Here is a 26,452-nt window from a genome sequence, read left to right on the forward strand (position 1 = left end):
AGACTTAAGGGGAAAACATGGGCAAAAATATATTTCATGTAATTTATTTTGATAATGACTGAAAGGTCATATCTGTCACCAAAAACAATCATTTACGCTGACAGTGTAATTTAAGCCCTATTGGTTCAACAGCAACAGAAAAGCCTCTTATGTTTGTGGCAAACCTGCTGATCTGAGGCACTGAATAAGCTGTGCCATTTTAAAAGCTATCAGCCTGGTTGATTGGGGAGATTTAAGCAACTCTTTAAGGGCAGCAACTAATTAGCGCTAAATCTAGATCAGATCCATTAACTGAAGCTAAACTGTAAATTACCTGTCCAAAGTGATGCATGTTTGAAAACTATACACACTTTCTGGTTCAAACACAGTCGGCTTAAGATAATGTCACAATTTAAAATCAACAGGGAACGTCTAAAATCTTCCTAAATATGCAATTCATTCAGTCATAGAAAATCCATATGTAATTAGGGTAAAAGCAAAGGCTGTGATTACTTTTGCTCAGATTAGTAATGTACTCCATGTCACTCTCTTTCACACCCCATTTGCATCTAGCAATGAAGTACAAATGCAAAGAGGATAGAGGAAACATTATATGTCCAGGTCACTTATGAAAAAAAAAAAAAAGATTCAGATGCAATCTGGCTGCAGTTTCTATCTCAACAGCTGTTTTAATTCCAGGTGCACATGGCTCCTGGGCGGCTTTTGCAAAATCAAACATGAATCTCTCTTGTATTAAATGCGTTTATGTGGAATGTTATGAAGACGCATTCGACTGTATGCATCCTTTATCTGCACTGGGATAATAGTGGTTTTCTGCAGTGCTTCCATCGGCTGTAAACAAGAGCAGTTCATACCGGATCAGACAAGCACAATGCCCATGTTTCGATGACCCACCACTACGCCACAACTGTGTATCAGCTCTGTATTGTATTCATACTCGGCACTGATAGCGTGATCTTAAACGATGCAGTCAGTTGATAGAGCTGTTACAGAGGCAGATGAAGCCTGTTACAAAGGAAATAACCAAGACAGAGTGAGCTGTCTGTCAGCTTTACCCTCCATCAGAAAGGACATTTGGTGCCAGTTACTGAGTAGCACCTGAGCAAAAGTGAACCTCCCTCGACTCAGAGGTGGTAGTGAGTGCCGTCCTCCCCTGTGATTTGCCACAGTGGGGGAGGTAGGGGGAAGGTGGGGGTGGACAAGCCACAGAACTGGCAATAAATATCCCTGCTGGGGGAAACTCTTAGCAGTGTTTTTTCTGCTGTGCAGGAAAAAAAGGAAAGAGGAAAGTGGCAATACATCAGCCTCAGAAAGTGGGTCAGAAATACTGTACTCTCTCCAGGTGAAACAGGAAATTACACATTTAGCTGGTGTTACTTAAAAGGCTGTACATGTGATGTGCCTCAAATGAACTTTGGGATTATGTTTTCCTGTGAAATCCTGGTGCTTGCAAGCATTCTGCTACACCCTGAGAAATAAAACCGATAAAATGGCAGTATAAAGTCTACATAGTGAGAAACACATGCCAATAATGAGACAACAAATACGAAACAAACAAACAAAAAATGCTCCTAAGAGTGATCAACCCAACTCTCAAGGACTGCTAACAGACTGATAAACACTTTAATTAACAAGAACTCAGTGGAACACACAGTTGATTGTGAATTATGTGGCAAATTTTCTCAATAACCCTGAGTATGGATTTCCTTTAGAAAGTTTAGGAGCCAGGAGGTGGGAATGAATGATAATAGTTATCACCTGCTCTTTAAACATTACTGACAAAAACTGTTCTGTGAGATTTATCAATGCCGCCTCCTAAAGATTATGTTTATATAAGACTAAACTGCAGTGGCAAATACATGTGACTTCAATGTGTTCATTTAGATTTAACCAAAACCACAATCTTTCCCTAACCTAAGCACTTTAGTTGCCTAAACCTTACCACAGTTGGGACTCTGGATGTAAACCATGGTCACTGGTGTGACAGTTGTGCACTTTGTGGGCCCACCAACCACCTGCTCATTACTACACTGCTGTAAATAAATGTAGCACTTCATTCATTCAAAAAATGCGTTCACTGTGAACATAATCCTGCCAGGGATTACATTTCCTACCAAACGTATTTGCTGTTGCAGTTTCGTTGTATAGAAATTTAATTTCCAGGAGACAGGGTTAGAAATATGTATTTATGTTCCATTTCCACAAAGCCGACTGCATAATGTGGTCAGGAACATGTTGCTCTTTCAGATGTTCAGTAAAACCTTATCACACTGAGCATCTTTTCCTTGCCCACTTTGAATGTAACATTACCTCCATCAGAAACACTTTATATGAATTGCCATTAAATTCCCATTTAAGCTGTCTGAATTTGCCCTTCATAATGGTTACATAACACGATTGTAAAAACAACCTCTGTTATTTCAGCTTCATGTTTCAGCTCTGCCATATGGTTCAGTATGAGAGTTGCTGCATTTTTCTTCCATTTGCTTGGTAAAAAATTTACTAATATATGTTGCCTTGCTTGAACAAGTGTTGTTAGTTTGGGCTGACTACAAGAGTTCTTTCATGAAGCTCTTTACCCCCGATTTTCTCTTTTTATACAGTGTCTACACTGTAATAAATTATTCTTTTCTCTGCATTGGTGAAAGCACTGCTTCATACACTCAGGTGAGTCCTCAGAGAGCAAGTAAATCTCTTTGTAAGGTCTTGGTAAATAAATCCAGAGGCATGTTTTCCATTATAATGACAGCTGCCTTGATGATCTTTTATCCTGGCTTCCAGGCTTTGTATTTTTTTAACAGTTTAACTCCACAAATTGCATTGTAATTATTAACATGCAACAGGAAAGCTGACAAAATTCACTGATCAATATTCAAGACTGATACTTGTGATTATATTCATTATCTTCATCGTTATAAAAGTTATTAACTGTAATTAGACTCCTGAAAGTGCTGTCGAAAAAGGCTTCCCAGTGTTGAACTAGATTCTAGAGCCACGGATGCTGAATGTGTATCTTCTTAATCTTAATTAAAAACTCGCCTCCTAATTACCTCTGTAATTAGAAAACACTGCATTTTCAAAAAGGAGCAACAATTAACAACATTAATCATTGGTTTTGGTTAAGTTTAAAACAAATAAACAAACAAAAACTAAAAACACTGGCCTAAATATTACATGAGGATGTGATGTTATTAAGGCATGCTAGCTAGATTTCATTTTACTGTACAACACAGAAACGACTTCATTATGACACTAAAATATCAACTTGGTTGACTGTACGTGCAAACAAGCCAGAACATCTAGCATATAAAACAGTATCCATCAGTAACAGCACAAACAGTGGCATCAATAAGCACATCCAGGCAGAGTCACGAACACTGACACAGTGGTATTGATGTTCAGATGGTAAAATAGTATCAGCCAACAAGAACATGAGCAATAACAGAAAATGTATACCAATATGAAAGGAGGAGAAATGGTCTGTAAATGATCAAATATTCTGTAACAGGATTTTCCCCCCTCAAAGGTAGAAGTAATTTGTTGGTGAGCAGCAAGAAGAAAAAACACCCTATATGCTGGATTTCTCAGCTGAGTGCGTAACAAATCTGAAAATGACAATTTATTAGGCAATACATCAGAATCAGTGGCAATGAAGTGAATACCTACACCACCAAATATCAGGACAAAACATTAAATACTGAAGGGTAATAGGAAAATAAAAGGTATGAGAAGCAGGCTTAAGACCAGAAGATCTCCACATTGAATACGTAGTATTTATGGGAAAATCTGGGTAGAGAAAGCAGATGTGAAATACTCTTCTCCTCCCTCATCTACCACTGAGGTGTCCTTGAACCAGGAACAACCCCGCAGCTGCTCCAGTGGAGCTGCACAGCGACCAAATAGGGGAAAAGCATGACTGGGTGAGGTGGGCAGATCCCTGGCGTGAACATGTGAATCTCAACATATGTGAAGCAGGTTGTATCTGGGAAAGACCAAGCATGTTCAGGAAACGCTTCCTGGAGAAATAAAGGTTATAAAATGCCCACAAAGCCTTGCAACAAGCGACGTATGTTAATGTTTCCTGGGCCCTTGGGGGAGATAAAAGGACGATCCAAACATTGTTTATTGAGAACTGCGTGCAACATAAATCATGCAGCAAGGAATTGGAGGCGATAACTCACCTTTCGCTTTGCTTTTTGTCCCAGCCACTGAAAGCATGAGGGGTTAAAGCAAGAAAACAGCAGGTTAGACAGGTAGAATGGAGGAGTAACTCTTATAGTATGATTATTATTTGCTCTATCCACGGTGACAGGAATTATAAGATTAAATGTTGTGTGTCAAAACCGATGGATGAACAAAGAGTTATAATTGTACGCAAATGTCATCGGAGTTCACACTATGAATTAAACTGAAACTGAGATATTTTCTTAATACTGTCTTAACCAATGTTTACTTTGCAGTATTAGTATTTTTTGCAGTCATGCTTATAAGTTATGATGATTCATTGTGAAACTATAGGACAGAGGCTCTATTAGACAGCACTTTAGTACAGCATCAGTTAGGGCAATGGAATACCAGCCTCACTACTCACTATGTACTGTAGCTCTGCGATGAAATAAATGATTAAAATAGAAAATGTGGGTATAATTTTTTTTAAACTTTCGTTCCTGTTTTCAGTTTCATATCAGTGGTGTAGTTATTCATTCATCTCCTATTCTTGCTTTTTGCTGGTCAGGGTTTAAGGGGGGCATGGAGCCTATCCCATGATCTATCACAGCTAACTAAAGATTTGTGCCCCTTAGGACTGGCTGGGTTAAACCTGCCATAACCCTACTAGGCATGTTGTTGGTCCTTGTTAACTTGTTAATTTGTGGCTAATATTTCTTGGTTTATCGAAGCTGAGTTTGAGGTTGAGTTTTATCAACTGGTTAATTACATTCCAGGTTAACAGCGGAATAACATCTCTTGGGGGCCTTTTGAGGCAGTTTGGAGCTTCCAACCAACCTAAACTGTGCATGTTCACACACAGAAACCAAAACCAGGACCAATGACTTTCTATTCTGAGGTGTCAGTGTCAACTCAGTTTAAATAGTTTATATTTCAATGGACTGCAGTTTGCTTCCATTCCCAACAACTTTATGAAATCAAACTGATTAGTGTCATTTTATCATCAGGTATATATAAAAAAAATGACTATAGAGCTGTAAACAAAGAGTTTAATATAAATTTTCCCCACAATACGTGTTTCCGCATTAGCAAGTTTGCCTTGTCTTTGCTTGTATCAGATTACTGTGTCGTGGGTAATTATGTAAAATCTGGTTCATTACACCACCATGTAATGTTTCATGTAGCTAAAGGATCATGGGATATCGCAAATAATCCAAACAATTAAGTGCTGTAAAATTGTTAATCGCAACAAAATTAGTAAATCTTTCCCCCTTAAGGGCTAATGTGTCTGACAGTCCCTGGGTAGAATTCTACTCAATTACTTACAACTTTCACTTTCTGTGAAAATTACACGCTACTCAGAGTGACACAGCAGATTGGTAAACAATTTCCTTTCATCATCACTGGAGAGACAGGCACTTTGTTTGTCTCCAGTGGTTACAGAAAGGAAGGTGCTTAGCTGTCTGCAGGTAGAGACACTTAGTTAGCTGTAATGAGGACAGAACACTGTTACAAAGGCTTCAGAGTAGAAGAGATTAACACAAAATTTGCCGGTAAGCTTCAGATTTTGAAAAGGATTCATTGCATGAACTACGAAATCAACACTGAATGCTAATCAGAAGTAGAGCTGTGTGCACAAATGAGACAAATAACCAAATAACACAGAAAAAGGCTCAGTCCAAGACATGTTACCACCCTCTAAACTAATAACAAAAACAAAAAACAAAAACAAAAACAAAAACAGAAGAATAGATTGGTTTTCTAATTTGCAAAAAAAAGCCTAAGTGCTCTGAGAGGTTTTTTGGCTTTTGTTCACACAAGGAAACAGCTAACCCGCTTATCTGGAGAGAAGATTCTGGCTCTTACTTCAAGTTGCTATTACAACTCAGTAATTTAATGGGTGGCTTTGATTTAATGAGTATGTTAAAAATCTAATGGATTGACCAGAGGAAGGAAGAAAATATATTCAGGAATTTCCTACATCATGTGAAGTATGCCTAAACTCAACACAACACACAGAAGGAGGAGGGCAGTAATTGTAGAGTGAAGTATCACAGAAACAACAACAAGTTAAACACAAGAACAAATTTCTAAAATTCACATTTCACATTTGGATTTCACCAGGTCATTAAATAGGAGGAGGAGGATCAAACAGGCAACCGCTCACTTCTATGGTGACAAGACTGTATCTCTGTCTTTGTATACACAACAAAAAATAAATCACAGAAACACAGCAGACTTTATGAAAAGCCGCTTGAAGAAAGCAAGTTATTCACAAGTGAAATCTGGCCTAGGTGTTACACATTCACAGCACACAGCAGCAAAACAGAAAATCATATGAAGAACACAAGCCTGAAGGCAAACTCACTGCTGGTCCTCCTGTAAGATCATGCTTTTTAAAGTCTCTCTGTGAAGGTAGGAGGTTATATTAATTTACAGCTCACATCTGATTTCTCTGGGAATGTTGATGGGACCTTGCAGGGGCTGCAGTTGAAGTGGTTCTTATATGGTCCAGCAACTGTGTGGATGGCATACTGGGCAAGTAAAACACACCATTACCGACATTACCGCACCAGCTAACTTTTTTGTGAAGTGAAAAAAGGAATTCCTTGGAATAAATTTGGCACTTACTTAAATTACAGCTACTATTACTGAAGGAACTATGTACAGTACTGTATAAGAACTAAAAATGATCATTTTCACCAGAAATTTACAGAATTTTCTTGAAAAGGTTTTAACAGATTTTCATGCTTTTATGTTTCCATGTATCCATAAATTGTAATTTCTGCTGCGAGAGGGCGCTGTTTAAGAAAAAAGCAGTTTTTTTAAAATAATTTGGCAAATTGATCACTTCATAAATCTTTTCATGAATCTATAAATTACTACGTTTCTCCTAGAACAAATGGTGTAACATTTAGCTGTTTTTTTCCCCTGCAATTTCTTTTAAATGATGCTTCAGACAGAGACGTAGGTGAAGTAGGACAAGAGGTTTTCCTTAAAAAGCTCTGACCAAATCTGCACTGACTGGGGGGGTCACACAGTGTGCTGTTTCCTGAGGACGCAGAGGCTGACTGACAAGAACACTTCTTAGCTCCTCGAGAAATAAGCTCCTCTTGTAGTATTTACCTCTCTTCCACCTCTGGTCTCCAAATGCATTGTGTGCTGACACATCTTGTCTATTATGGGAAATGTCTCACAGCTAACAGGCCGCTGTTCCCTTCCAGCTGGAGGTGCCGGTGACATTGTTCACATGATGCACACCTCATTTATTTCTGTTGCTGTCAAAGATAATTTTTGGCTTCTTACCATCCTTCTGCTGCTCAAAGTTGTATCTGTATTCAACATGCTCATCAATGCTGCATTCATGTGTTTCCCCGTTGCTGATATTTGAAAACTGCTGGGCATCCATCATAACAATAATGACATGTTTGCAGAGAAGGCTATTTGAGAGGCACGGCTCCTTGTGTGTGTGTGTGTGTTTACATGTCGGTATCCTCAGTAGTAGGTACTGAGACTAAAGATTGTCCTGCAATCTGCATCTTTTCCTCTGAAACCAGCCTCCATGAGGCCAATTTTGTACATAAGCACATAACACATTTCTTTGCATTTCTTTTACAGCCAAACGTTCAATAAAAATAGTGATTATTTTCTTCATTACAATACCCATAACTGAGGCTGGAATGAAGCCTTGTGGAAGAAAGTATTATTTCTGACTTGAAAATAGGTCACTGTTAATCTAAAGTCTGCAGAAAGGACAAAAATGTTTATCTAAAAAATAGGTCATTTCTTGGTGATCCTTGGGCAAACTCTTATCTGATGAGGTGACTGGGAAGACCATACAAGTAACACATGCCATTCCACTATCTAATGGAAAATTCATTGTTTTTGACACTCATTAATCTTTCTGTAAGCCTGTGCCTCTTCCTATTTCCTCCTTATGTGGAAGTTATTAATCTCTGACTCCCTCTAAATTTAATAGTGTTGACAAAGTCAGACACCGTGATAAGATTCTCCTTGCTGTGAACTGGAAATGTTTGCAAGCACATGGCAAGCATATCAATACATTCTATCTGAAAAGTATAATGCATTGACATTCCTAAGAGGACTTTCACTGAGAGTCAATAGCCGAGCACGTGACAACACACACCTCTGTAAGAATGTCAATGTGTTTATCACATTTATCGCATGGATAAATGCACGAGTGCATTTTTAAATCCAACACTGCAGTATGTAGAAATACCACAAACAGTTTTTGTTCACGTAAATGCATGACCTTAATAAGTTACAGACTTTACTGTGGTGAGAGCAGAGCAGAATCATCTTTTTGATCCACGGTTGTCTTAAACCAAACATTTATCAAATTTTCTCGACATCAGTGACTCTGAGGCAGAGGGTAAAACCAGTGATATTTGTTCAGTTATTTTAGCCTGGACAGGCAACATGTGGAGAGCAATTGCTAATTAACACCCCTGAACGCTGTTCATCGCTTAAAACCTCCCACAGATTTTTGTAGGTGTCCTGTAGGTTGTTTTGCAAACAAGTAGTGCTAAATGCTAATTAAATCCTCATTAGATGATTCATAGCAAAATAGAAAGGAGGATAAAACAATTTGTCACCGCAGTTTATGAAAAGTGGAGACGTACAAGCTTAAGTGATATATTTTAGGTCATTTTTCAAAACAGCAATGAACACATGAGTACCAGTTTTTCAAGTCCACCTCTAAAAGTTAGAACAGTCAATACCAAAACATGTACATTTTACTGTAATAAATAAAAAATGACAACTTTCTGTTAATTTGCTTCCTGGGAAACAACGCAACATTGCCAGTTACTTGGTATGAATAATATACTCAAATGAACTTTTATTTTTAAAAACACTTATCTTCATGATCCAGGTAGGAAAATGGCAATATAATGTTAGTTCAGAGAACAAACCTTGAAATAAAATGAGAGCTTACTTTCAAGACAAAATTATTCAGAAGAATTGCAGAGTGTTAACAACACTCTAGCAAACATAGCACACAAGTGATGTTTATTCAGGGATAATTTAATCACAACCCATGCCTCAAATAATCTTTCTTAATGACCAATTAATGAAGACAATGCAAAGCATTATACAACCCAATACAAACAAAACAAAGCACAGGGAACAATAGCTTACCTAGCTTTACCTAACACCCTCAGTAAAGGGAAGAAGAACACCTTGAGGGAAAAAAGAAATGGAGGACACCATGTGCAGGATAAACAGGGATCCCACACCAGATGGATAAGTGCAATATGTGATGGAACAAAGCAATAAAATGGATCATAGAATGTCAATGACAATGAGATAAGAAACCAATAAGAAAATGAGAAGCACAACGAGGCAGAAAGATGGGACTTTGGCCAGTTTGGCCACCAGAGGCATAAATTTGGAGCAGTCAGCCTGCTTGTTAGCTCATTTTTGCATTGTGTGAGGCTCAAACGGTGACAGAGTGGAGTCCATTCATTTATCTGTCAGACTTATTTCTGAGTGGGGATGCAGGTCTGTAACGAGTACGAGGGAACAGTCGCTGATCCCTGTGGTGATTAGTTTAACTGACCACTGAGAGGTTTGTCCTCTAACACAGCGAGAACTGGCCTCTGTCCCTCAGCTGGCCATCGCTGGGGTCACTGCTCTCCCTCTGCCAGTGTCAGACAACAAACTGTCCTGGGACAATGCGGCTGTAAGTAACCCTTTGACAGGGAAGCACTTCATCATATTCAGCTCACACACATATTCACAAGCAGAAACATAAGGCAGTTTTAATAGCTGCGCTGGGCAGCTGTGAATGTTACTGCCCCTTAAACAACAGCAGCAGATAACTAAACAGAAAACCAGAAGTCTTGTAAGATAACATCAGCAATGTGCTGTCTTTTTAAATGGAGCAAGTTTTGTATTTTAATCTAATGGTTTGGGGCTACATGAGAATTATTTTTATTATCATTTGATCTGTATATTTTTAAATATAAATTTGTTGTATTAGGACATCACTTCATATTCACACAGCATCTGAAAGTACAAATGTCCAGTTTTATATTTGTTTAAAGAGAAACACACACATACATACAGATAAACAAAGCGACCTAAAAGTAAAAATAAAAAAAGTACATAAAAAATCTAATACAGGCCTCACTTACAGTGCCAGAAAAGTTTTGCTGTTTCAACTTTGCTTGAGTGCATTCTGTGGAGTGCTTTAAATTGTATAAGACTCAGATGGGCACAGGAGGAGGAATAATTAACCTGTAATTTAGTTTTTCTCCACCATGGGTCTTGAAAATCTACTCCCAGTTCAGCCTCCCACTCACATTTGATATTGGTCTGTGGAGGGGTAGTCAGATCTAAGAATGCAGTTTCACTAAAATATTTGACAAGTCCTCAAGGGACAAGTGAGGGAATGTAGTACAATGATACTTAACAAAGCTGTGAACCTGGAGGTAGCAGAAAATTTTATTTTGTGGCAGGTTACATTTATTGGTCAGACTTTGGCAAAGGTGCCAGCCAAAAATGGGTTTCTGAATGACAGGACACCTTTGTTATTCCAAAGCATGAAGGTTTAGATGGTAAAAAAAAAATAGATGTTTTGTATATGGGCCAAAAAGACTGAAACTGACATTTCAAAGTTGACAAAACAACTGTGTTTGACTAATAGTTCGCTGATGACCCAATATTCTAACAAGTTTTTTCAGTAATTTAAACAAATAGTCCCATTTAAATCTGTTGAAGTACCACTTCAGGCTTTGTGGATGTAGATGGAGAAGAAATTATATCAAACAGGGGTTGTATATTTGAGAACAGATGTCTTCCCTTGATGAAGCCTGTTTGGTCTTCAGGACATACTGAAGGGAGACATATTTCTAATGGTCTTGCTAAGAATTTGCCAGTATTTTAAGATCAACATTTAAATGTGAATGAGGTCTGTAGGAGCTGCATTCTACAGGATTTTATATTTTAACAGAGATTGAGGCTTCAGTTAAAGTTTTTGGCAGAGTCGCTGTGGATAGGGAACGATTAAACATATCTAATAGTAATGAAGCTAATTGCTTTGAGAATATATTTTTAGTGGTGGTTGTTGTTTGAGCTGAAGGGCCAGTTTCCAAAAGCTCGGAAAATCACAATTTCCTAACATCATTCCAGCATTAGTTTGATGCTTCATGTCTTATACAACTATTAACCAAGATTTCTAATGACTGTTTATGGCCAATACTTAAAATCGAGACATTTTAAGTATTATTTTATTGTTTTATTTGAGCAAATTTGGAGAATCTGTGGTGCCTCATCTGAAGTAATTTCAGTGCTGTAGATCCAGTTCATGATACAGACTTATAGGAGAGTAACACGGTATCTGCCATATCAAATGTGCTATCGTGCAGTTCTGTTTTTTGTGTGGGGAGATTCACTGTATGTCTTTCAGCCAGTCACAATGGATCAAGATAAATCTGTGACCGGTAACAGACAAGAAGAAACTTTGGGAGTGCAATCTCTTGAACACGAGGTCGCACAGCTGGTAAAGTTCAACGGCTGTAATATTCTCTCACCTGTGTCCAGAGTTTTGGGAACTATTTAGTGTTTAGTGGATTATTGACGAGGTGAAGCTGTAAGAAATGGTAAAAAGCCTCCAGCTTTTTACAGCGATAAACACCGAATGCATTACCCGATTAAAGGAGCCAACCCCTTCATAAACAGCAGCGACTCCCTTTGGAGCAACACAAGCATGTTTTCCTTTCTCCTGGCAGCACATGCTGCTGCAGAGGCTTGCATCTCTGCTGCTGGTCCAATAAAAACACCACAATTTAAACACACTTCTGGAGAACTGTGTAAGGTAGCATTACAGGCACACATATTGGACCTCCTGATGATGCCCCCAAACCAATTCCTACTTCAATTTTCTCATCTTGTCTCTGCTGTGTTTCAATCGGAGCACTTCATGTAACGAAAGCCTGCGAGTGTCCCTCCAGTTAAAGGAACACAAGCATGGGAAGGCGTGCCAGAGTAATTGAGAAAACTTTATTTCATACAGCTGTGTCATGGTGTAGCCACTGCTTGATGAATACAACCTACTCATCTTTTCATGTTTCAGTGGCATTGAAAAAATTAAGAGCAACATACACTCCTTGTTTATGGTAACGGAGAATGTCAGTAAAACCTAAACTGCACTGAAATCCATTCTGTAAATTAAAAGCTTTAATCCCTTATGTTCAGCTCAAAGTGGCTCTATGAATATAAATATGTAAGTTGTAATTAATCACCACATAATATGGGAAACACCAGCATGCATTAGTAAGTGCTCATAGATTTTAGGCCTAACTGCCATTGTCTGATGGCCGGGTGGGTCAAAGACTCTCATGACCTCAATAACTCTCAAGATTCTAACGATCCCCCAAGAGGCTTAATACCTGGGACTCCCCATCAGTAAGTTGGAACTGAAGAGGCCTTTCGGATGGGAGGTGAAAGGTCTACAGGCAAGTTCTGGTGCCTTCGTAATGGACTCAGAAACTTAGACATGGTGACTACTGACTCAATCATTGTCAAAGAAGCTGTTTAAACTCACAGCTGTGGTAGAAATCCTGTCCTTTGTTTAATCCATTAGAATAGTTTTGAGGTAGTAGCTTATATGCAGCTATTAATCATGCTGACAAGAACAGGAGTCATGGCTTTCAGACTGGAGACAGATTTATGCCAAGATGAAGCCTTTGCCATGACAAGGTGGACGGTGATGCCTATTACCTTGCTTTTCTTTCTGTTTTCTTCCACACTGTTCTGTCTATAGCAGCCTTGAACTTTACCATGGCACGTAAATCAAATCTTTGTTTTTGCTTCAGGCACAACCTTTTAAGATTTACTATTTCAATGGCCCATTCGACACAAAATTGCCTTTTCTACAGAGGTTGTAATAAGATGTTTTCAATACAGCGACATGAAAGATTCAGGTCTGCAATTTAATATGAAAAGACACTCGCTTACTTCAGTCTGGTAGTTGCCTGCATGGACTCTCCAAACAAATCGTGATGTGTAGCAGAGATCTTTTAATATACCAAAATATTTAGTTTAACTGAACAGGTATGCTATACAATAAAACCCCTGTTTCTAGAGCAGCCATGATAAGGGAAACACACCACAACAAAGACAACCACAGTGCCTGCAGTTCCTCTATCACTCAGCATTACCTGTTAGATGGTTTAGCGTGTGCACACCATGGGGTGCATGACACCATGCCATGAGGATATGCTTCAGTCCAGCTGAGCTGTATTTGATATAAACTGAGATGTTTCAAAGTGATTTTGGAGTGTCCATCTCTACTAGAGCTCTACACAGCTCTGTACGCTCTACTAGGAATCAAATTTCCTTGTGTTACAGAAAATTGCTTGACATTATGTGGCTGCACCAATACCTTGCAGAAGCCCTGTGCATGCAGATGAGGGTCCCCGCTTAAGGCAATCCAGGATTCAAACCTCCTAAGTCTTTATCTGGAAACCCCCAGGAAAATAGCAGGCCTGCACACACACCACTCCTCTCCTCTGGCTTCAGTCTAACATGATGGTGACAGTGTCAGGCTTCATATCTTCATACAGCACACAAGGGAAAAGCATAATTCCAAACCCCCATTTTACAATCAATGTGGAACAATAATGTTGAGGACGTGGTTTATCAAAAGTTTAAATGAGAAATACCTACACATTATGCTGACATTTTCTCCATTTGATTTGATAAAACGATAATATTCCAATCATTTCTGAGATGAGAATTTGCATTTTTTTCTCCCTCTACACTAAGCACCTGATTTATATCTTGACTAAAGCACTCCAAAGTTGGATGCACATTCTTGTGTGAGTTAACGCAGTGCGAATTGTGCCATATTTGCTGGATGACTACAAGTACAAGGCTTTAATGTTGCAGAGATGACACTCCATGAGCATATTTAGGCAAAAAGTGTGTGGTGTCAGGAATTGGTTCCACAGGAAACCTTTTATATTCAAAATGTAACCTAATATTTAGGAAAGCAATCTTAAGAGTGATTTGATGAACAGCAGGAGGGACTGACATTAAAAAAATAATGTATTTTGCTGCATTACATCTTCTCATCACTTTGTGTTGTTCAGACGAATAAAAGAATAGCACAAAATTGGAAGAGTATTTACAGTTCTCTTGATGTGACAGGAAGTCAGTTCTGGATATATTTGAAGGTATTTACATGAAGTTAAAGCCCTGCATGACGTCTGGTAGTTATCTAGGGCCCACTTCCAAGTTTTTGAGATATTTTGCCCTGTAATGTGTTGTCATGGAATATATTTAAAAGGTAAAACAGAGCCTCTGCCCTTGTTTTCTGCAAAGAGGATTTCAAGCTGCGAAACACTGATAAGGCTGTTCACTTGGAGCAAATACATGTCAGATCTATGGAATGAAGTGTTTCTCACCAAGTAAAAATTAGTTTTGACGCTATTTATGGAAATCATGTTGTGCGAAGTTAAATGCATAATTGAATGAACTGTTGGGTCAAGCTTCTTCACTTTGATTTGTCACTGGTCAGTCATGGCAGGCCTGCATTCACCTCTCCTCCCTCGGAGGTAAAAATACAGATAGAGATGGAGGATGAAGAGGAGGTGACGTTCTCAAGGTCATTACACGCCGGTAAAATGGGAGAGAGATGTTGTCATTGGTGACGAACCCTTCAACCAAATGTAATTCATTACAAATGTTCTGTGGCAAATCCGTGGACAGTGCTATGTCACATCTAACTACATGAGAAACGCACCTGCACGCACACTCACTTCATCACCCTTCTGGCGTATCAGCGTCTTATCTTTCAAAACACACTTACAGTTGTGTTCCATGTCCCAGTGATGGAATTCTAAAGAAGGTCAGTCTCTGGAGAGTACTTTCAGCCGCAAAGATAATCCACTTTGATGAATCTGTTCACATTCTCAAAGTGTCATTCTTAAAGCCTTTTGGAGACACCGACGTCCACCTTGATATGAAAGATGCATCATAAATCACCTCAGCTTGCAAATACTGCTGTGCTCTACAACACATCAACCTGAACTGAAAACTTATTCAGAAAGACAACATGAAGTGGTGGAGATATTATAATGAGGGGTACTTAACACTCTGAGTAGTTCAAGAACAAAATTCAAACCCCACAGCCTAATAGTGACTGTGTTATTTAGCACTGACAATAAAGTTTGATATGAAACAACGTAACAATAGGTACTTTTACATGGAGCTTAGTTTTTCAATTGTAATTGGCTTAAAGCTCCAAACACAATAAATATTTGTAAACATAATTACCTAGACACAGATTTAAACAAATCTGAGCAAACATATGTTCAGTATCATGTAGGTGCACTAATAAATAAAATAATACATTTCTGAAAAAAGTTGGCTAGATGTTGTTACTTTTTTATTTACAAACTCGTTTGATTTTCACATGCTCGTCCTTGTTTTTCCACTTTTTTTCCACATGACATCTAAGTATCAGCAGAGAGACAACTGACACGGACATCGATGAGTGGTGTGAATATTAAAATACTGAATAAAAATGAACGCCGTACTCCCGCAGCCTACTGCTTTAAATGCATGCCATCAACTGTGAGGTTCACAGGTTAGAAAATTACATGAGGCCCATGAAAACATGCTAACTAGCACTTACTTAGAGCTAGTTTTGCCAGTAGAGAAGTAGCTAATTCTTTCTAAAGGCTGGCTGTCCAGTGCAGTAGCCTGTGGACCTTTTATGGACCAAGCACCATCGTAACAGAGCAATTCCAAATGTTTATTATTATGACATTTTTTCTATTTGTTTTATTTTATAGGAGTGGATATAAAATTCAAGCAGAGGAAATTATTTCTCAGGCTACATTAATTTCGTATCCCTAATCTATCCGCTGAACTCTCTGCTGCTTTTTTTAATTTATTATTTTTTTTACCCGCATTCATCTCAATCTCATTTCTCCAACTGCAGATGACTTTTAAAGCTGGTAAGTGGGCCTTGAGTTAAGTTTATTTTACCAAACTACTATTTCCAAGGTCAAAAATCGTTTTATGTACAACATAATGAACTGTAAATGTTTCTTTCCAGTTTCCACATTGCCACAGTTCTATCTGTAGTCAGGGATAATGGATAAATTATGTTTCAGATGTAATAAAATGATTTTATAAAATTTTTAAATACTGTCTGTGAAAGTTCATCTGTCATAATACTCTAGAGCTTTCAATGTTTCAAAAATGAAACCATATAGAATTACAATTTAAGGCCTCCAACCACAGACTGTTGTGTACAATGACTGAACTGGCATTTTTCTGGCAAGGAGAGTTTTTAATAGGAAAAGGAATACAAATGCACATGGCCAAAACTATATCTATAGTCAGTCAATGACTGTGGGGTTTTTAAAACCCTCTATTTGAATAAAAAAACAAAAAACAAAAAACAAAAACAAACAAAAAAATAATAATAACTTCCCTTATTGAGTTTATTTGTTGGCTTAAAAACATCTTCTTAGTAAACTATCCTCCTGTTCTGTGTGGCAGCAGGTAAAGTCACTGGAGCCATGACAGCAGTGACAGGCAGGCCAGAGACTGAACAAACCAAACATCTGAACATCTGTCCACACACAAACAACTGATTTTTTAAATTCCAAATACTAGTCACTGCACCTTACCTCCCATTCCCTTCACATTGCTGATGGTGTTTGGCAATAATAGCTGAGGCATGTATATCACTTTTGAATTAATTTTGATCCGTTGCTACAGTTTCTGAAAACAAATGACATTGTGGTTCACATGGTCAGTAGCCTTTCCTTTATCTCACGCCTGCAATGCTGTTACTGCGATGTGTCGCTAAATTAAGACATTTCTAATAAACTGTGTTTCTGCTTGTTGCAAAGATGGTGCTGTTCAACGGCATCACAACAAATTAACCTAATGAAATTAACAGCTTCATTCAGTCAGTGCTTTACAGCATTAGGCTAAGTAATGCAATTAACAGCTGCTGTGTCCCAAGTCTAAAATCCATTAGTCATGGTTATGGTGCAAATATCTATTTTGATATTTTTATAATTAAATGTTGCTACACAATATTTCCATAAGCTTTTGGTGAATAACAAATATGCCAATGTAACAGAAGCATGGTGAGCACATTTGCCCTCCCCTGGACTAGTGAAGATACTGCATGGGTTAGAAAGTTATGAGTTGCACAGTAAAGGAAACTGCTTATTTTTAAATCATTTACCTCCGAAGAGCACTTAAAACCATACATTTAAGAGTATCAAACTACTCAGTGGTATGACAGTATATTGGAGTGGTAACATGGTTTCATAAGTGGGACTCCAAGGCAGAATTATAGCTCTTTCATGTGGTCTCTCAGTCTTCGGAAATGATTCATCTGATGCTTAGTTGATGCCCTGACGAGTAATTTTTAGTTCATATCTGAATATTTCCTGCTGAGTGTTGTTAGGGATATGTAATCAATCACTGATATAAGTGAATCAGCATGACCAAACAGAGCTTTTATTTTTTGGCTCATGGAAGGACAGCTGGTTAGATTCTCTCTGTGCACTGAAAAAAACATTAATGTGATATGGGCATTCAGGAGCCTCCTCTTGACTTTAATGGGAGTGTAAAATCAATTTTAGCCAGTTAGTGTAAAGCCCTTTCATTGTTACTGTGGTTAGAGGTTGATTTTTTAATTTTCTACTTTTTTTCTTTTGGTTTTGCTTTCTTTTTTTTTCATCATTATTATTACTTTTTCTTGCCTTCTCCCCTTTTTGTGACAACAAAAAGCAGGCTGTAAAAGATTAACTATTATTTGGAAATGGGGAAAAAAGCAAATCATGAAATACAAACTAATATCCAGTATTTTCCCAACACAGTAATTATACAGTAAAGGGGAATACAATCTACAATGTTTGAAGCAGTTGTAGAGTTAGGCGAACAAAAAGCAATTTTTGTAAGAAACAGAAGCTGTTTGCTGTATTTAATTTTCCCCTCAGTGTCACTGTCAGTGTGAGCGAGTCCAAGCGTGAGAAAAATCAGCCTCATTCACAACTAGCACTTGAAACCAACTGGCACGTTATCCAGCAGTATGATCAATACATGAGTGGGATGATGACATAATGTCACTGTTTTGATAACATAGTGAGAAAATGCCCATAACCCCCCCAACTCTCTTTACAGAGTAATCAAGTCACCTTCTCACTGATACAGTCAAGTCAACCACAGTCCAGACTTTGGGAAGTCAGGCTGGGGATGAAAGGAGACAGGAGGGGTGGAAGCAGCAACCGCCATGACCAGAGACGCACCCTGCTGTGGATGAGACGATGTGTCTGCTGGAAATGATCCAGCAGACGCACTGAGTGTAGTCCCCACACCGGTTCGAAGGCAGGGTATGTGGGAATTCACTTTCCTTTGACACCAGGCACACTGCGGGTCCTGGCAACACAGCAACCATTTGGCCTACAGTGGGAAATCCAGAGAAACTGCTCCCCTTGCAAACATCCCCGTTGGCAGGGTCATTCCCAGTAGTTCAGTTCCCAGCGTTATAATTTACTCTTAATCCCTGAAAGACTCTCTCTCTTTCCCTTCTAAAACAATGCATAATATCTAAGCAGAGCCACAAGAGAGGAGAAAACACAAGCCTCGTGTTTAGCTTTAGCAGGCCTATTATGCTTATTGCTGGATTTACTGCAATAAACGACATGGTTTGGGAGAGAAAGAGATACGCAGAGGTGGAGACAGAGAGAGAGCATGGCACAAAAAGCATGATAGCTCAAGGAAGAGATTGTTTGGGTTCAAACAAGGAAATGCTTATCCACATTCATCCCTATGGATACGGTGGATTATTCATGACACATCCACTGTGTAATTGTCAAAGCAGATTTTCAAGGTGACAAAAGCAGAACACAGAGCATGTACATGCACTCAAAGATGTATTTACTCAGATGTGCTGAATCTCCCACCATGACCTATACACGTCACTCTGCGCCTTCCCAGGTAGGCACTGCAAGTGAGGACAGGACTTCTTTTAAGCTTCTTTCAGACAGATTACCTGTTTTGGAACAAATTTGATGGGAAACAGTCATTACTGTATTACTATATTATTATATGTCTTTAAAGGTTGGTTTATCCAAGTCTGCTGAGGTTTGAAATATTTGTTCGACTTCTGCCCATCCTAATTCAATGGACATTAGTGTAATTTAGTTTCTCATTTTTAAATTAAAAAAAAAAAATCTATTCTTAAAAAGAAATATCACACCTCTCTATAACCATCCTGGTATAAAAACTGACAGTGTGTATTATTCAAAGTAACATAGACGGTGATACTGTCTGAGAAACACTGTGATGGATTTTGCTGTTGAATTTTAATTAGATGAAACTGCATTAAATATAACATGAACTGTTAAAGATATGCATAATGAATATAATCTTTCAACGCCATAAGCACCACAGATCAAATTCAATCAATACTGGGGCAACGACAGATATCCCTGAGATGGATCACTCAAAAGCTGAGCTAACTATCAGTATGGTTAGATACCACAGGCAAGTAAGAAAATAAGTCTCTTTCTAATTTGGGTGAATTGACCCTCTACGAAGAAAAAGGGTTGAGAAGGACTATCTGTTTTATTAACTGTTTTTTAGGAGTTCTTATCTCTGGCTTCACTGCATTTCACTGCTTATGAGGCATCCTCCTTTGAGCACTGCCACATATTCTAATTAGTGAGTACACAGGCTGAGTGGGCTGTTTAAAAATAGCTTCCCTGTAGATTAGCATGGAGAAGTACAGAGCAAGTACAGTATAGGTAGAAGAATACGATGTGCTCTTTGTTGAAAAAAAAGAGAGAGAGAAAGAGAGAGAGATGCGGCAGCTCTGCCTTTAAAATGCAGGTATCCTTCAGGAGAACAAAAACTGTCAGTGCAAATAATTTTCAACAAGAAGACAAAAGGTGCCCGATTCAAATATGTGCTTTAACAGGTGACTTAAAATGGCTTCAAGGTGCTAGGAACCCTACGAAGACACTTCGGAGGAGCAGACATTTCCTCATCTGTGACAAAACTTGAGTGTGCTGCAATTTAATGGATCAGAGTTCTTTGCATGGCAACAGATGGGGGTCTAGCTGGCATACCCCTCATTATTGAGCCTCCAAGCCCTCCTCTCTCTGCATTGCCACCTGTCCAGCAGGTCTAATGTTATTCTTGCACCTGGGCAGGCCATCACAAGCTATCATCAAAGTTGTGCTCTGAGGGCATCCAGTCTTTCTGCAACGTGCCGCAGCGAATAGAAAGAGAAATGACACACATTCACCTTGAGACTGCACCATCCACAGATTACAGTTACTGAAAGGCCTTTGAAAGAAGTTATAAAGCATCTTAGCAAAAGGATACAGTTTTGAACAAGCCATGTAGAAAGTAGTGAACGAAAATTTCCCCTGGCTAACCATGAGGGCAGTTTGCCATTTATTGTGTTGATTACCAGAATATGTATTTATTCAAACCACGTCGTCACACACTAATCTAAATTTCCTCTTATCTCAGAGCAGGAGCAAAACTGTCCTAATCATGGGAAGGAGCAGCTGACAATGATTCAAATGGGCTAGAACAACGCTCTCAGAAACACCTGAAAGATCCATATGTATGAAGATAACCGTGACATCAAACAGCTGAGTCCACTTGTTGACTCCTCTCCAAACAGAAAAATTATAAGGATTTGACCACATCTGCCATGCTTTCATGATTATTCCTGTATTCCGTGTGGTGAACAGTCTTGGAAATGAGTCACCTGCTACTGTTAGCATCTCTCTCTTTTTGTTTTTCTTTGTCCTTGTAGTTGTCTTCCTTGATGCATTATTTCGTGGAATTCTGGTACTGTAATAAAGGTATATTCAACATGTTACGGTTTTTCATAATATGTCGCCCCGTGATAAGAACGTATTTACTGAATCCTTGTGAAATGGATGTCAGCGTTCTACTTATTACACTTTTTGGAGGGTGCACTCAAAGTGGCAGTCAACGCTGGTCATCCATCATGTGTAATCTTTTGTTTTTGCTTAGATCGCCACAGATATCTTCACCTAAGAACAAACACCTCATCTGTCATCAGGGCTGTGTTGCACCATTTCAGCCTGTCCACCTCAAATGATACTCACAATGGCTTGAATCTCAGCCAAGAGTATAAGGGGAGACATAAATTGTGAGGATGATAGCTTTGCAAACAGCTTTCACAACATGTTGAACCGACAGCCTCGCCTATGGACACAGAGTATGTGTTTCCTCATTGCTTTCATTAACATATCTCTAAAGCTACTCTTCAGCACAAGGTCCAGGAGTTGATTAAAGGCATGTTTGCTTGGAGGCAGGAAGAACAAAGGTTTCACAGTGCTGCACGGAGACCACAGTATCTGCACGGCTGCCATTAAAAACTGTAATATCAGTTTAGCCTCTCGGACCCCAGCCATCAATAAGAAGGTCTTCATGACTGACAAAGGCAAACAGGCAAACAGCAAACAGCTCACAGGCACAATCCCACCTGATAAGGCCCATAACCTCATTCACTCTTCACTGGAGGAGTTAATCGAGTCAGGCTGACATCATGAACTGAGATAATGCCAATAAATACCATTTTCTCACACCATGTTCGATAATTATAGCTCTCTAATCCACCAATTGCCAGGGTCTAAGGGTGAAGACACAGCTTTAAGATAAGGCACAGTATGTTCATTATTGCAATCACATGGACGCTGTTACTTTTTTGTGCCAAAGAATTTGATCCATTGTATGTTAATAGCAAGGTTTTTTTGCTCTAAGAGCATTTAATGTTGCCACCAGTCCTTATTCCCCGTGTAGCGACATTGAGGAGAAAGTGAAATTAGTTTTTTTCCTTAGCCCAGGTAGCTAATACTAATGGATCTTGCAGGGGTTGTTGTTTGTACTTGACTATTTTGCCTTAGTTCAATTATGTATTCATGGCTTTACTCTTCATTCCAGGGGAAATAGGAAATACATAACTATTGACTGCTGTTGCCAGAGCTAGCTTCTCACATTCTCAATATAACAACTTCAGCATGTTCTCATCTCAGCCCCTTGTCCAAACAAGTGTCTCTTTCACTCGCTTCTCTGCCTCCTGTGCAATGTGTAATTTTGCACTGTCATAACTGATATCTGTGACAGTCTTACTGATAGTTCCTTCATAGACTAACAATCATCAGATTTGCTCATGTCCCCATGTTGACAGAAAAACAAGAGCTTCAATTTTATCAGCATTGTCAGTTCAGCAGTCATCCCAGTCAAGCCACACTGAATGCCCTTGACTACAAAAAACTCCTCCGTGCAGGCTGTTATTCATGCGCTTGTTTACTACATGCCACAAAGAAAAGGCATGCCATGGCGTTTACCCTACTTTTATTAACTCACCCTGCATGCAACATCTCCGCAATTAAAATAAAATCACCTTGGACTAATGTGTCTGGATTGCTATGTGTCTGCAGTGATGGATGCATGGTGTGGGAAGATGCTGTTCACACACGGTTGCTGAAGTATCATTTCAGCCCCAAGAGAGAGGGCAGAGCCGGGGTGGGGTGTTAGCTAAGTGATGTCCCTGGCTGAGCCCTCCATCACACTCCTCACAAAATGGACAGAGAGAATACTCTTCCTCAGAGATTGATTCCCCCCAGTCGGCTGTCGGGAGAGATTAACCTTGTGTGCTCGGAAATGTAAGGTTCTATCTGCTTCTAGAGAAGTTTTGACATACTGAAAATTGAGATTGTATATGTCGGGTAATTAGCCACTGCACGTTTTCATTTACACAACATTGATGTTTTTAAATTAGAAGCAACACTCTTTTTAACTAATTATTGGAGGAATGACCACAATAACAAAATTACAGTATAAAAGCTGATTCGCCTTTCAGAATAAGAAGAATTATGTCTAATGTAATATAGGTACGTTTGCAAAACATTTTCCTTCTTTACAGTTTCACTCACAAGCAGTTTCATCAGTTGCCCCTAAATCATCGATGATGAATGAACTAAGTGATTATGAAACACATTCTCGAATGAGTTGAAAGCAAAAAAAATCTCCTTTTTAAAACAATATTTAAACCAGTTTGCAGCTGTTTAATTTATCTAATTTTTTTTTTTTTAATTCTTTTTATTCCAAAGCTGAAGAGATTTGAGAGACTTGAGAATTTGACTTCTAAATGCATGATATGATGAACTAAAGAACTGACACGCTAATAGATAAATCTTAATTTCTAGGTGCATGTCACAGACTTTTTAATAATTTGCACTTCAACAGGCTAAGAGTTGTCTGTGTAGTTTGACCCCAGGAAAGGGTCAAAGAGAAACTTGTCCCTGATATTTTTCAAATGTCACAAGAAGAATTTCACATATCAGACACAAGACAGTCTTCCTTGTTTTATTCTCTTCAGTCAAACAAGCCAAACCCCACCTGCTTGAGATTCATGTCATCTGTATCACATAATTAATACCAATCCTTGATTATAGGCTTTTTCATGATAGCCTGTTATGTTCCTAATGGATGCAGTCTGCATGGATTCACATCTTCAGCAGGGCAATCACTGTCGCGTTTCAGCATCCTGAACATGTGCCAAGCACATACACACTGCAGCTGGAAATACAAGAGGGACTTGGGCAGTTACTAAATGCTCAAACAAATTCACATATTCCTCTATTTTCATACATTACTGACGACTCTTAATCAAAAATTTTAAAAGTCACTGCAAAAATCCACTCGATATAGAAATTAATTGAATTTAAATAAGGTCATTCAAAGTTTGAATGACCTTGAAAATATGAATATGAAAAATTAATATTATAGGAATTTCAAACAGAGTTGAGCATTACACAGCAACTGAATTTGAATTCTCTGCAACTGCAATCAAAGGTAGTATTAATACCTCCCTGTGGATTTTAACTCTGCCCTGGAGGCTGTGAGTCCACTAAAACTATTACCTTAACTTTCACATTATAAATGTTGATGAAAATGAACTAACGTTTTACGTGAGAATATATATGATTATTACAACATGGAATATCTGTCGCTAACCTCTGTCACTACCTCAATACTTTCTGTAGCCTCTGCACAAGTAACTGGGCAAGCTACCACATTCTGCTTGCTGAAAAAAAAAACCAAACAAAAAAAAACCTTGGTGAATGTGAGTAGTAAGACTGACCCAGCAAATGTTCACTTGATCCAGTGTTTGCATGAAAGGATTAATGGAGCTTTAACTAATTTAGCCAGCCACAAAAATTAAAGTGTAACATAAACTGTTGGCCAATGCTACTCATCCAATCTGGTAATAAATCTGTTTGGAAAAATGAACCACTTTCTTTGTGAAGCAAAAGGTTTGCACTGAGTCTAATGCCACATACTGAGATACCAACTTTCTCCTGGTTGAAATGATCAACACTGACTTGGAGCGAAAGTCAGGCTTATCCAGTGGCACTTCAGTGGCAAAATCTTGCCATATGGTGAACATATACATCCTTTGGGGAACAACTGTAAAACTTTATTCCACTCTCAGCAGCTAATGAGGGTAAAAGACACTTCAGAGACTCTGTGACCACAAGAGACGATCAGCTAAAACTAACGAGTGTGAGCAGGTACTTTAGCCAATGCCCAATTCTCACTACCGCTTTGCATCACATCCAAGGACAAACAACTTTTTTTTTTGGATAATATGGCTCTTTAAAATTGATGTCCAGATAAATTGTGAGCCCAATGGTATATGGTTCATTTTTAAAGTTTTTTTTTTTGGGGGGGGGGGGGGGGGGCATTCTTATTTGATAGTAGCGAGAGACGGGAAAGGTGGAGGAGAGAGTGGATGACTCAAAGTCTGGATTGAAACCCAGGCCACTGCAGTGAGGTCTCAGCATTGCTATGCGGTACAAACTCTGCCAGGTGAGCTACCAGGGTGCCCCCACGGGAGGGTTCAAGTTTTTAAGTGGAACTGAATCATCATCTCAAGATGGGCTTGTCATAGATGATATCTCTGATGAAGCTGAGCATGACTTACAAGGCTCAGTTTATACCAACCTATAATACCAACAGCTCCAGTATCTGGGCCACATTACTGTCACATCTGTTGTGAGATGAACATCCAATAACAGAGCCGCAAGGAGAGATTGCTCTGGTTTTACAGGGCAGCAGATATTGGACTGCAGATTGCAGCCCAAACAACATTTTACACATGAATTACAGTAAAAGTGAAGGTTAGAACAGCATCAGAACCATCAAATGTGGACCACAAGTTAATAATGATTTGTTGACACGGGTGACAGAACATCAGTTTATCTGGCCACATGTGGTCACAGTTAGGGCGCAGTGCTCAAATAATCAAGCTCAGCAAGGGTATAAAGATGAGACCGAATTTGTCGCAGTACTTCTCTGTCTATTTTTTCTCACAGTTAATTTGTGATTCTGTGTTCGGGCTTTAGCTGACAGAGTTTGGAAATCTAGCACTAACCAAGGCCAAGCATGTAAAGCCCGAATGCCTACATTTTGAGCCTTTGGGGAATAAAATTTAACTTTGATATTCCCCGGGTGCATTTACACCTGTCATTGATATGATGCGAATAATGTCCAATTAGGTCAGACAAAAATAGCAGAGCAAATAAATCATGTTCTTTGCTCATGAGAAAGGAATGCACATCACAGACTGTCAGGTGTGCAAACGAAATTACACATCCCATGGGAACCACGGACCATGTACTTCATTATTCCTCTTTTGGAGAGAAAGAAACTGCACTCATCGCACTTTTCTTGCCCATACACCTACAGTACCATTATTTCTGACACCAGCAGCTTGGCCTGACAGAACTACTATAGCATAAGCATCTAGGCCAGGATCCACAGTGAAAAAGAGAACTAATGAGTGTCTCAGTTATACCGTAGGTAGGCTACTGGACTGGGGAAACACCAGATCAGTTCTCCTGTGTGTATGTGTGTGTGTGTGTGTGTGTTTGTGTGTGTTTGTGTGGGTAAGGAGGGTCAAGGCAGGGTAAAAGCATGGTCTGCTGCCTCAAAGACCTGCTTTCAAGAATCAACCAGCCACATTTGGGTAATAACATTTGTTTGTTGTACTTTTCTGTTTACAAGTGAAAAGATGTAACTTGGGGTAGAGCTGCAGTATCACTTAGGCAAACTGGTGTTCTGTCATGAATAGTAACAAATTATTCTGTTTTTATAAGCGTTCTGTTCATTCAATTTCATCGGCACACAAGAAGGAGCTAGACTGAACAGGTTTCACATTTCTGAAAAG

At 38.9% G+C, this 26,452-nt stretch overlaps 1 protein-coding gene across 2 annotated transcripts in view; it reads right to left on the reverse strand.

Annotated features, from left to right (window-relative positions):
* The window catches only part of cadm2b (cell adhesion molecule 2b), a 130,707-nt gene that overhangs the window by 38,015 nt on the left and 66,240 nt on the right, over positions 1 to 26,452 (reverse strand). Inside the window, exon 2 of one of the 2 annotated variants that reach the window (XM_041046379.1) lies at positions 4,182 to 4,208. The exons of the other annotated variant lie outside the window; for it this stretch is intronic. Coding sequence (XP_040902313.1) covers positions 4,182 to 4,208 — 27 coding nt within the window. The remainder of the gene's footprint in view (positions 1 to 4,181; positions 4,209 to 26,452) is intronic. 2 annotated transcript variants of the gene reach the window in all.

The sequence above is a fragment of the Toxotes jaculatrix genome, chromosome 9, assembly GCF_017976425.1.
Source record: "Toxotes jaculatrix isolate fToxJac2 chromosome 9, fToxJac2.pri, whole genome shotgun sequence".
Lineage (NCBI taxonomy): Eukaryota > Metazoa > Chordata > Actinopteri > Toxotidae > Toxotes > Toxotes jaculatrix.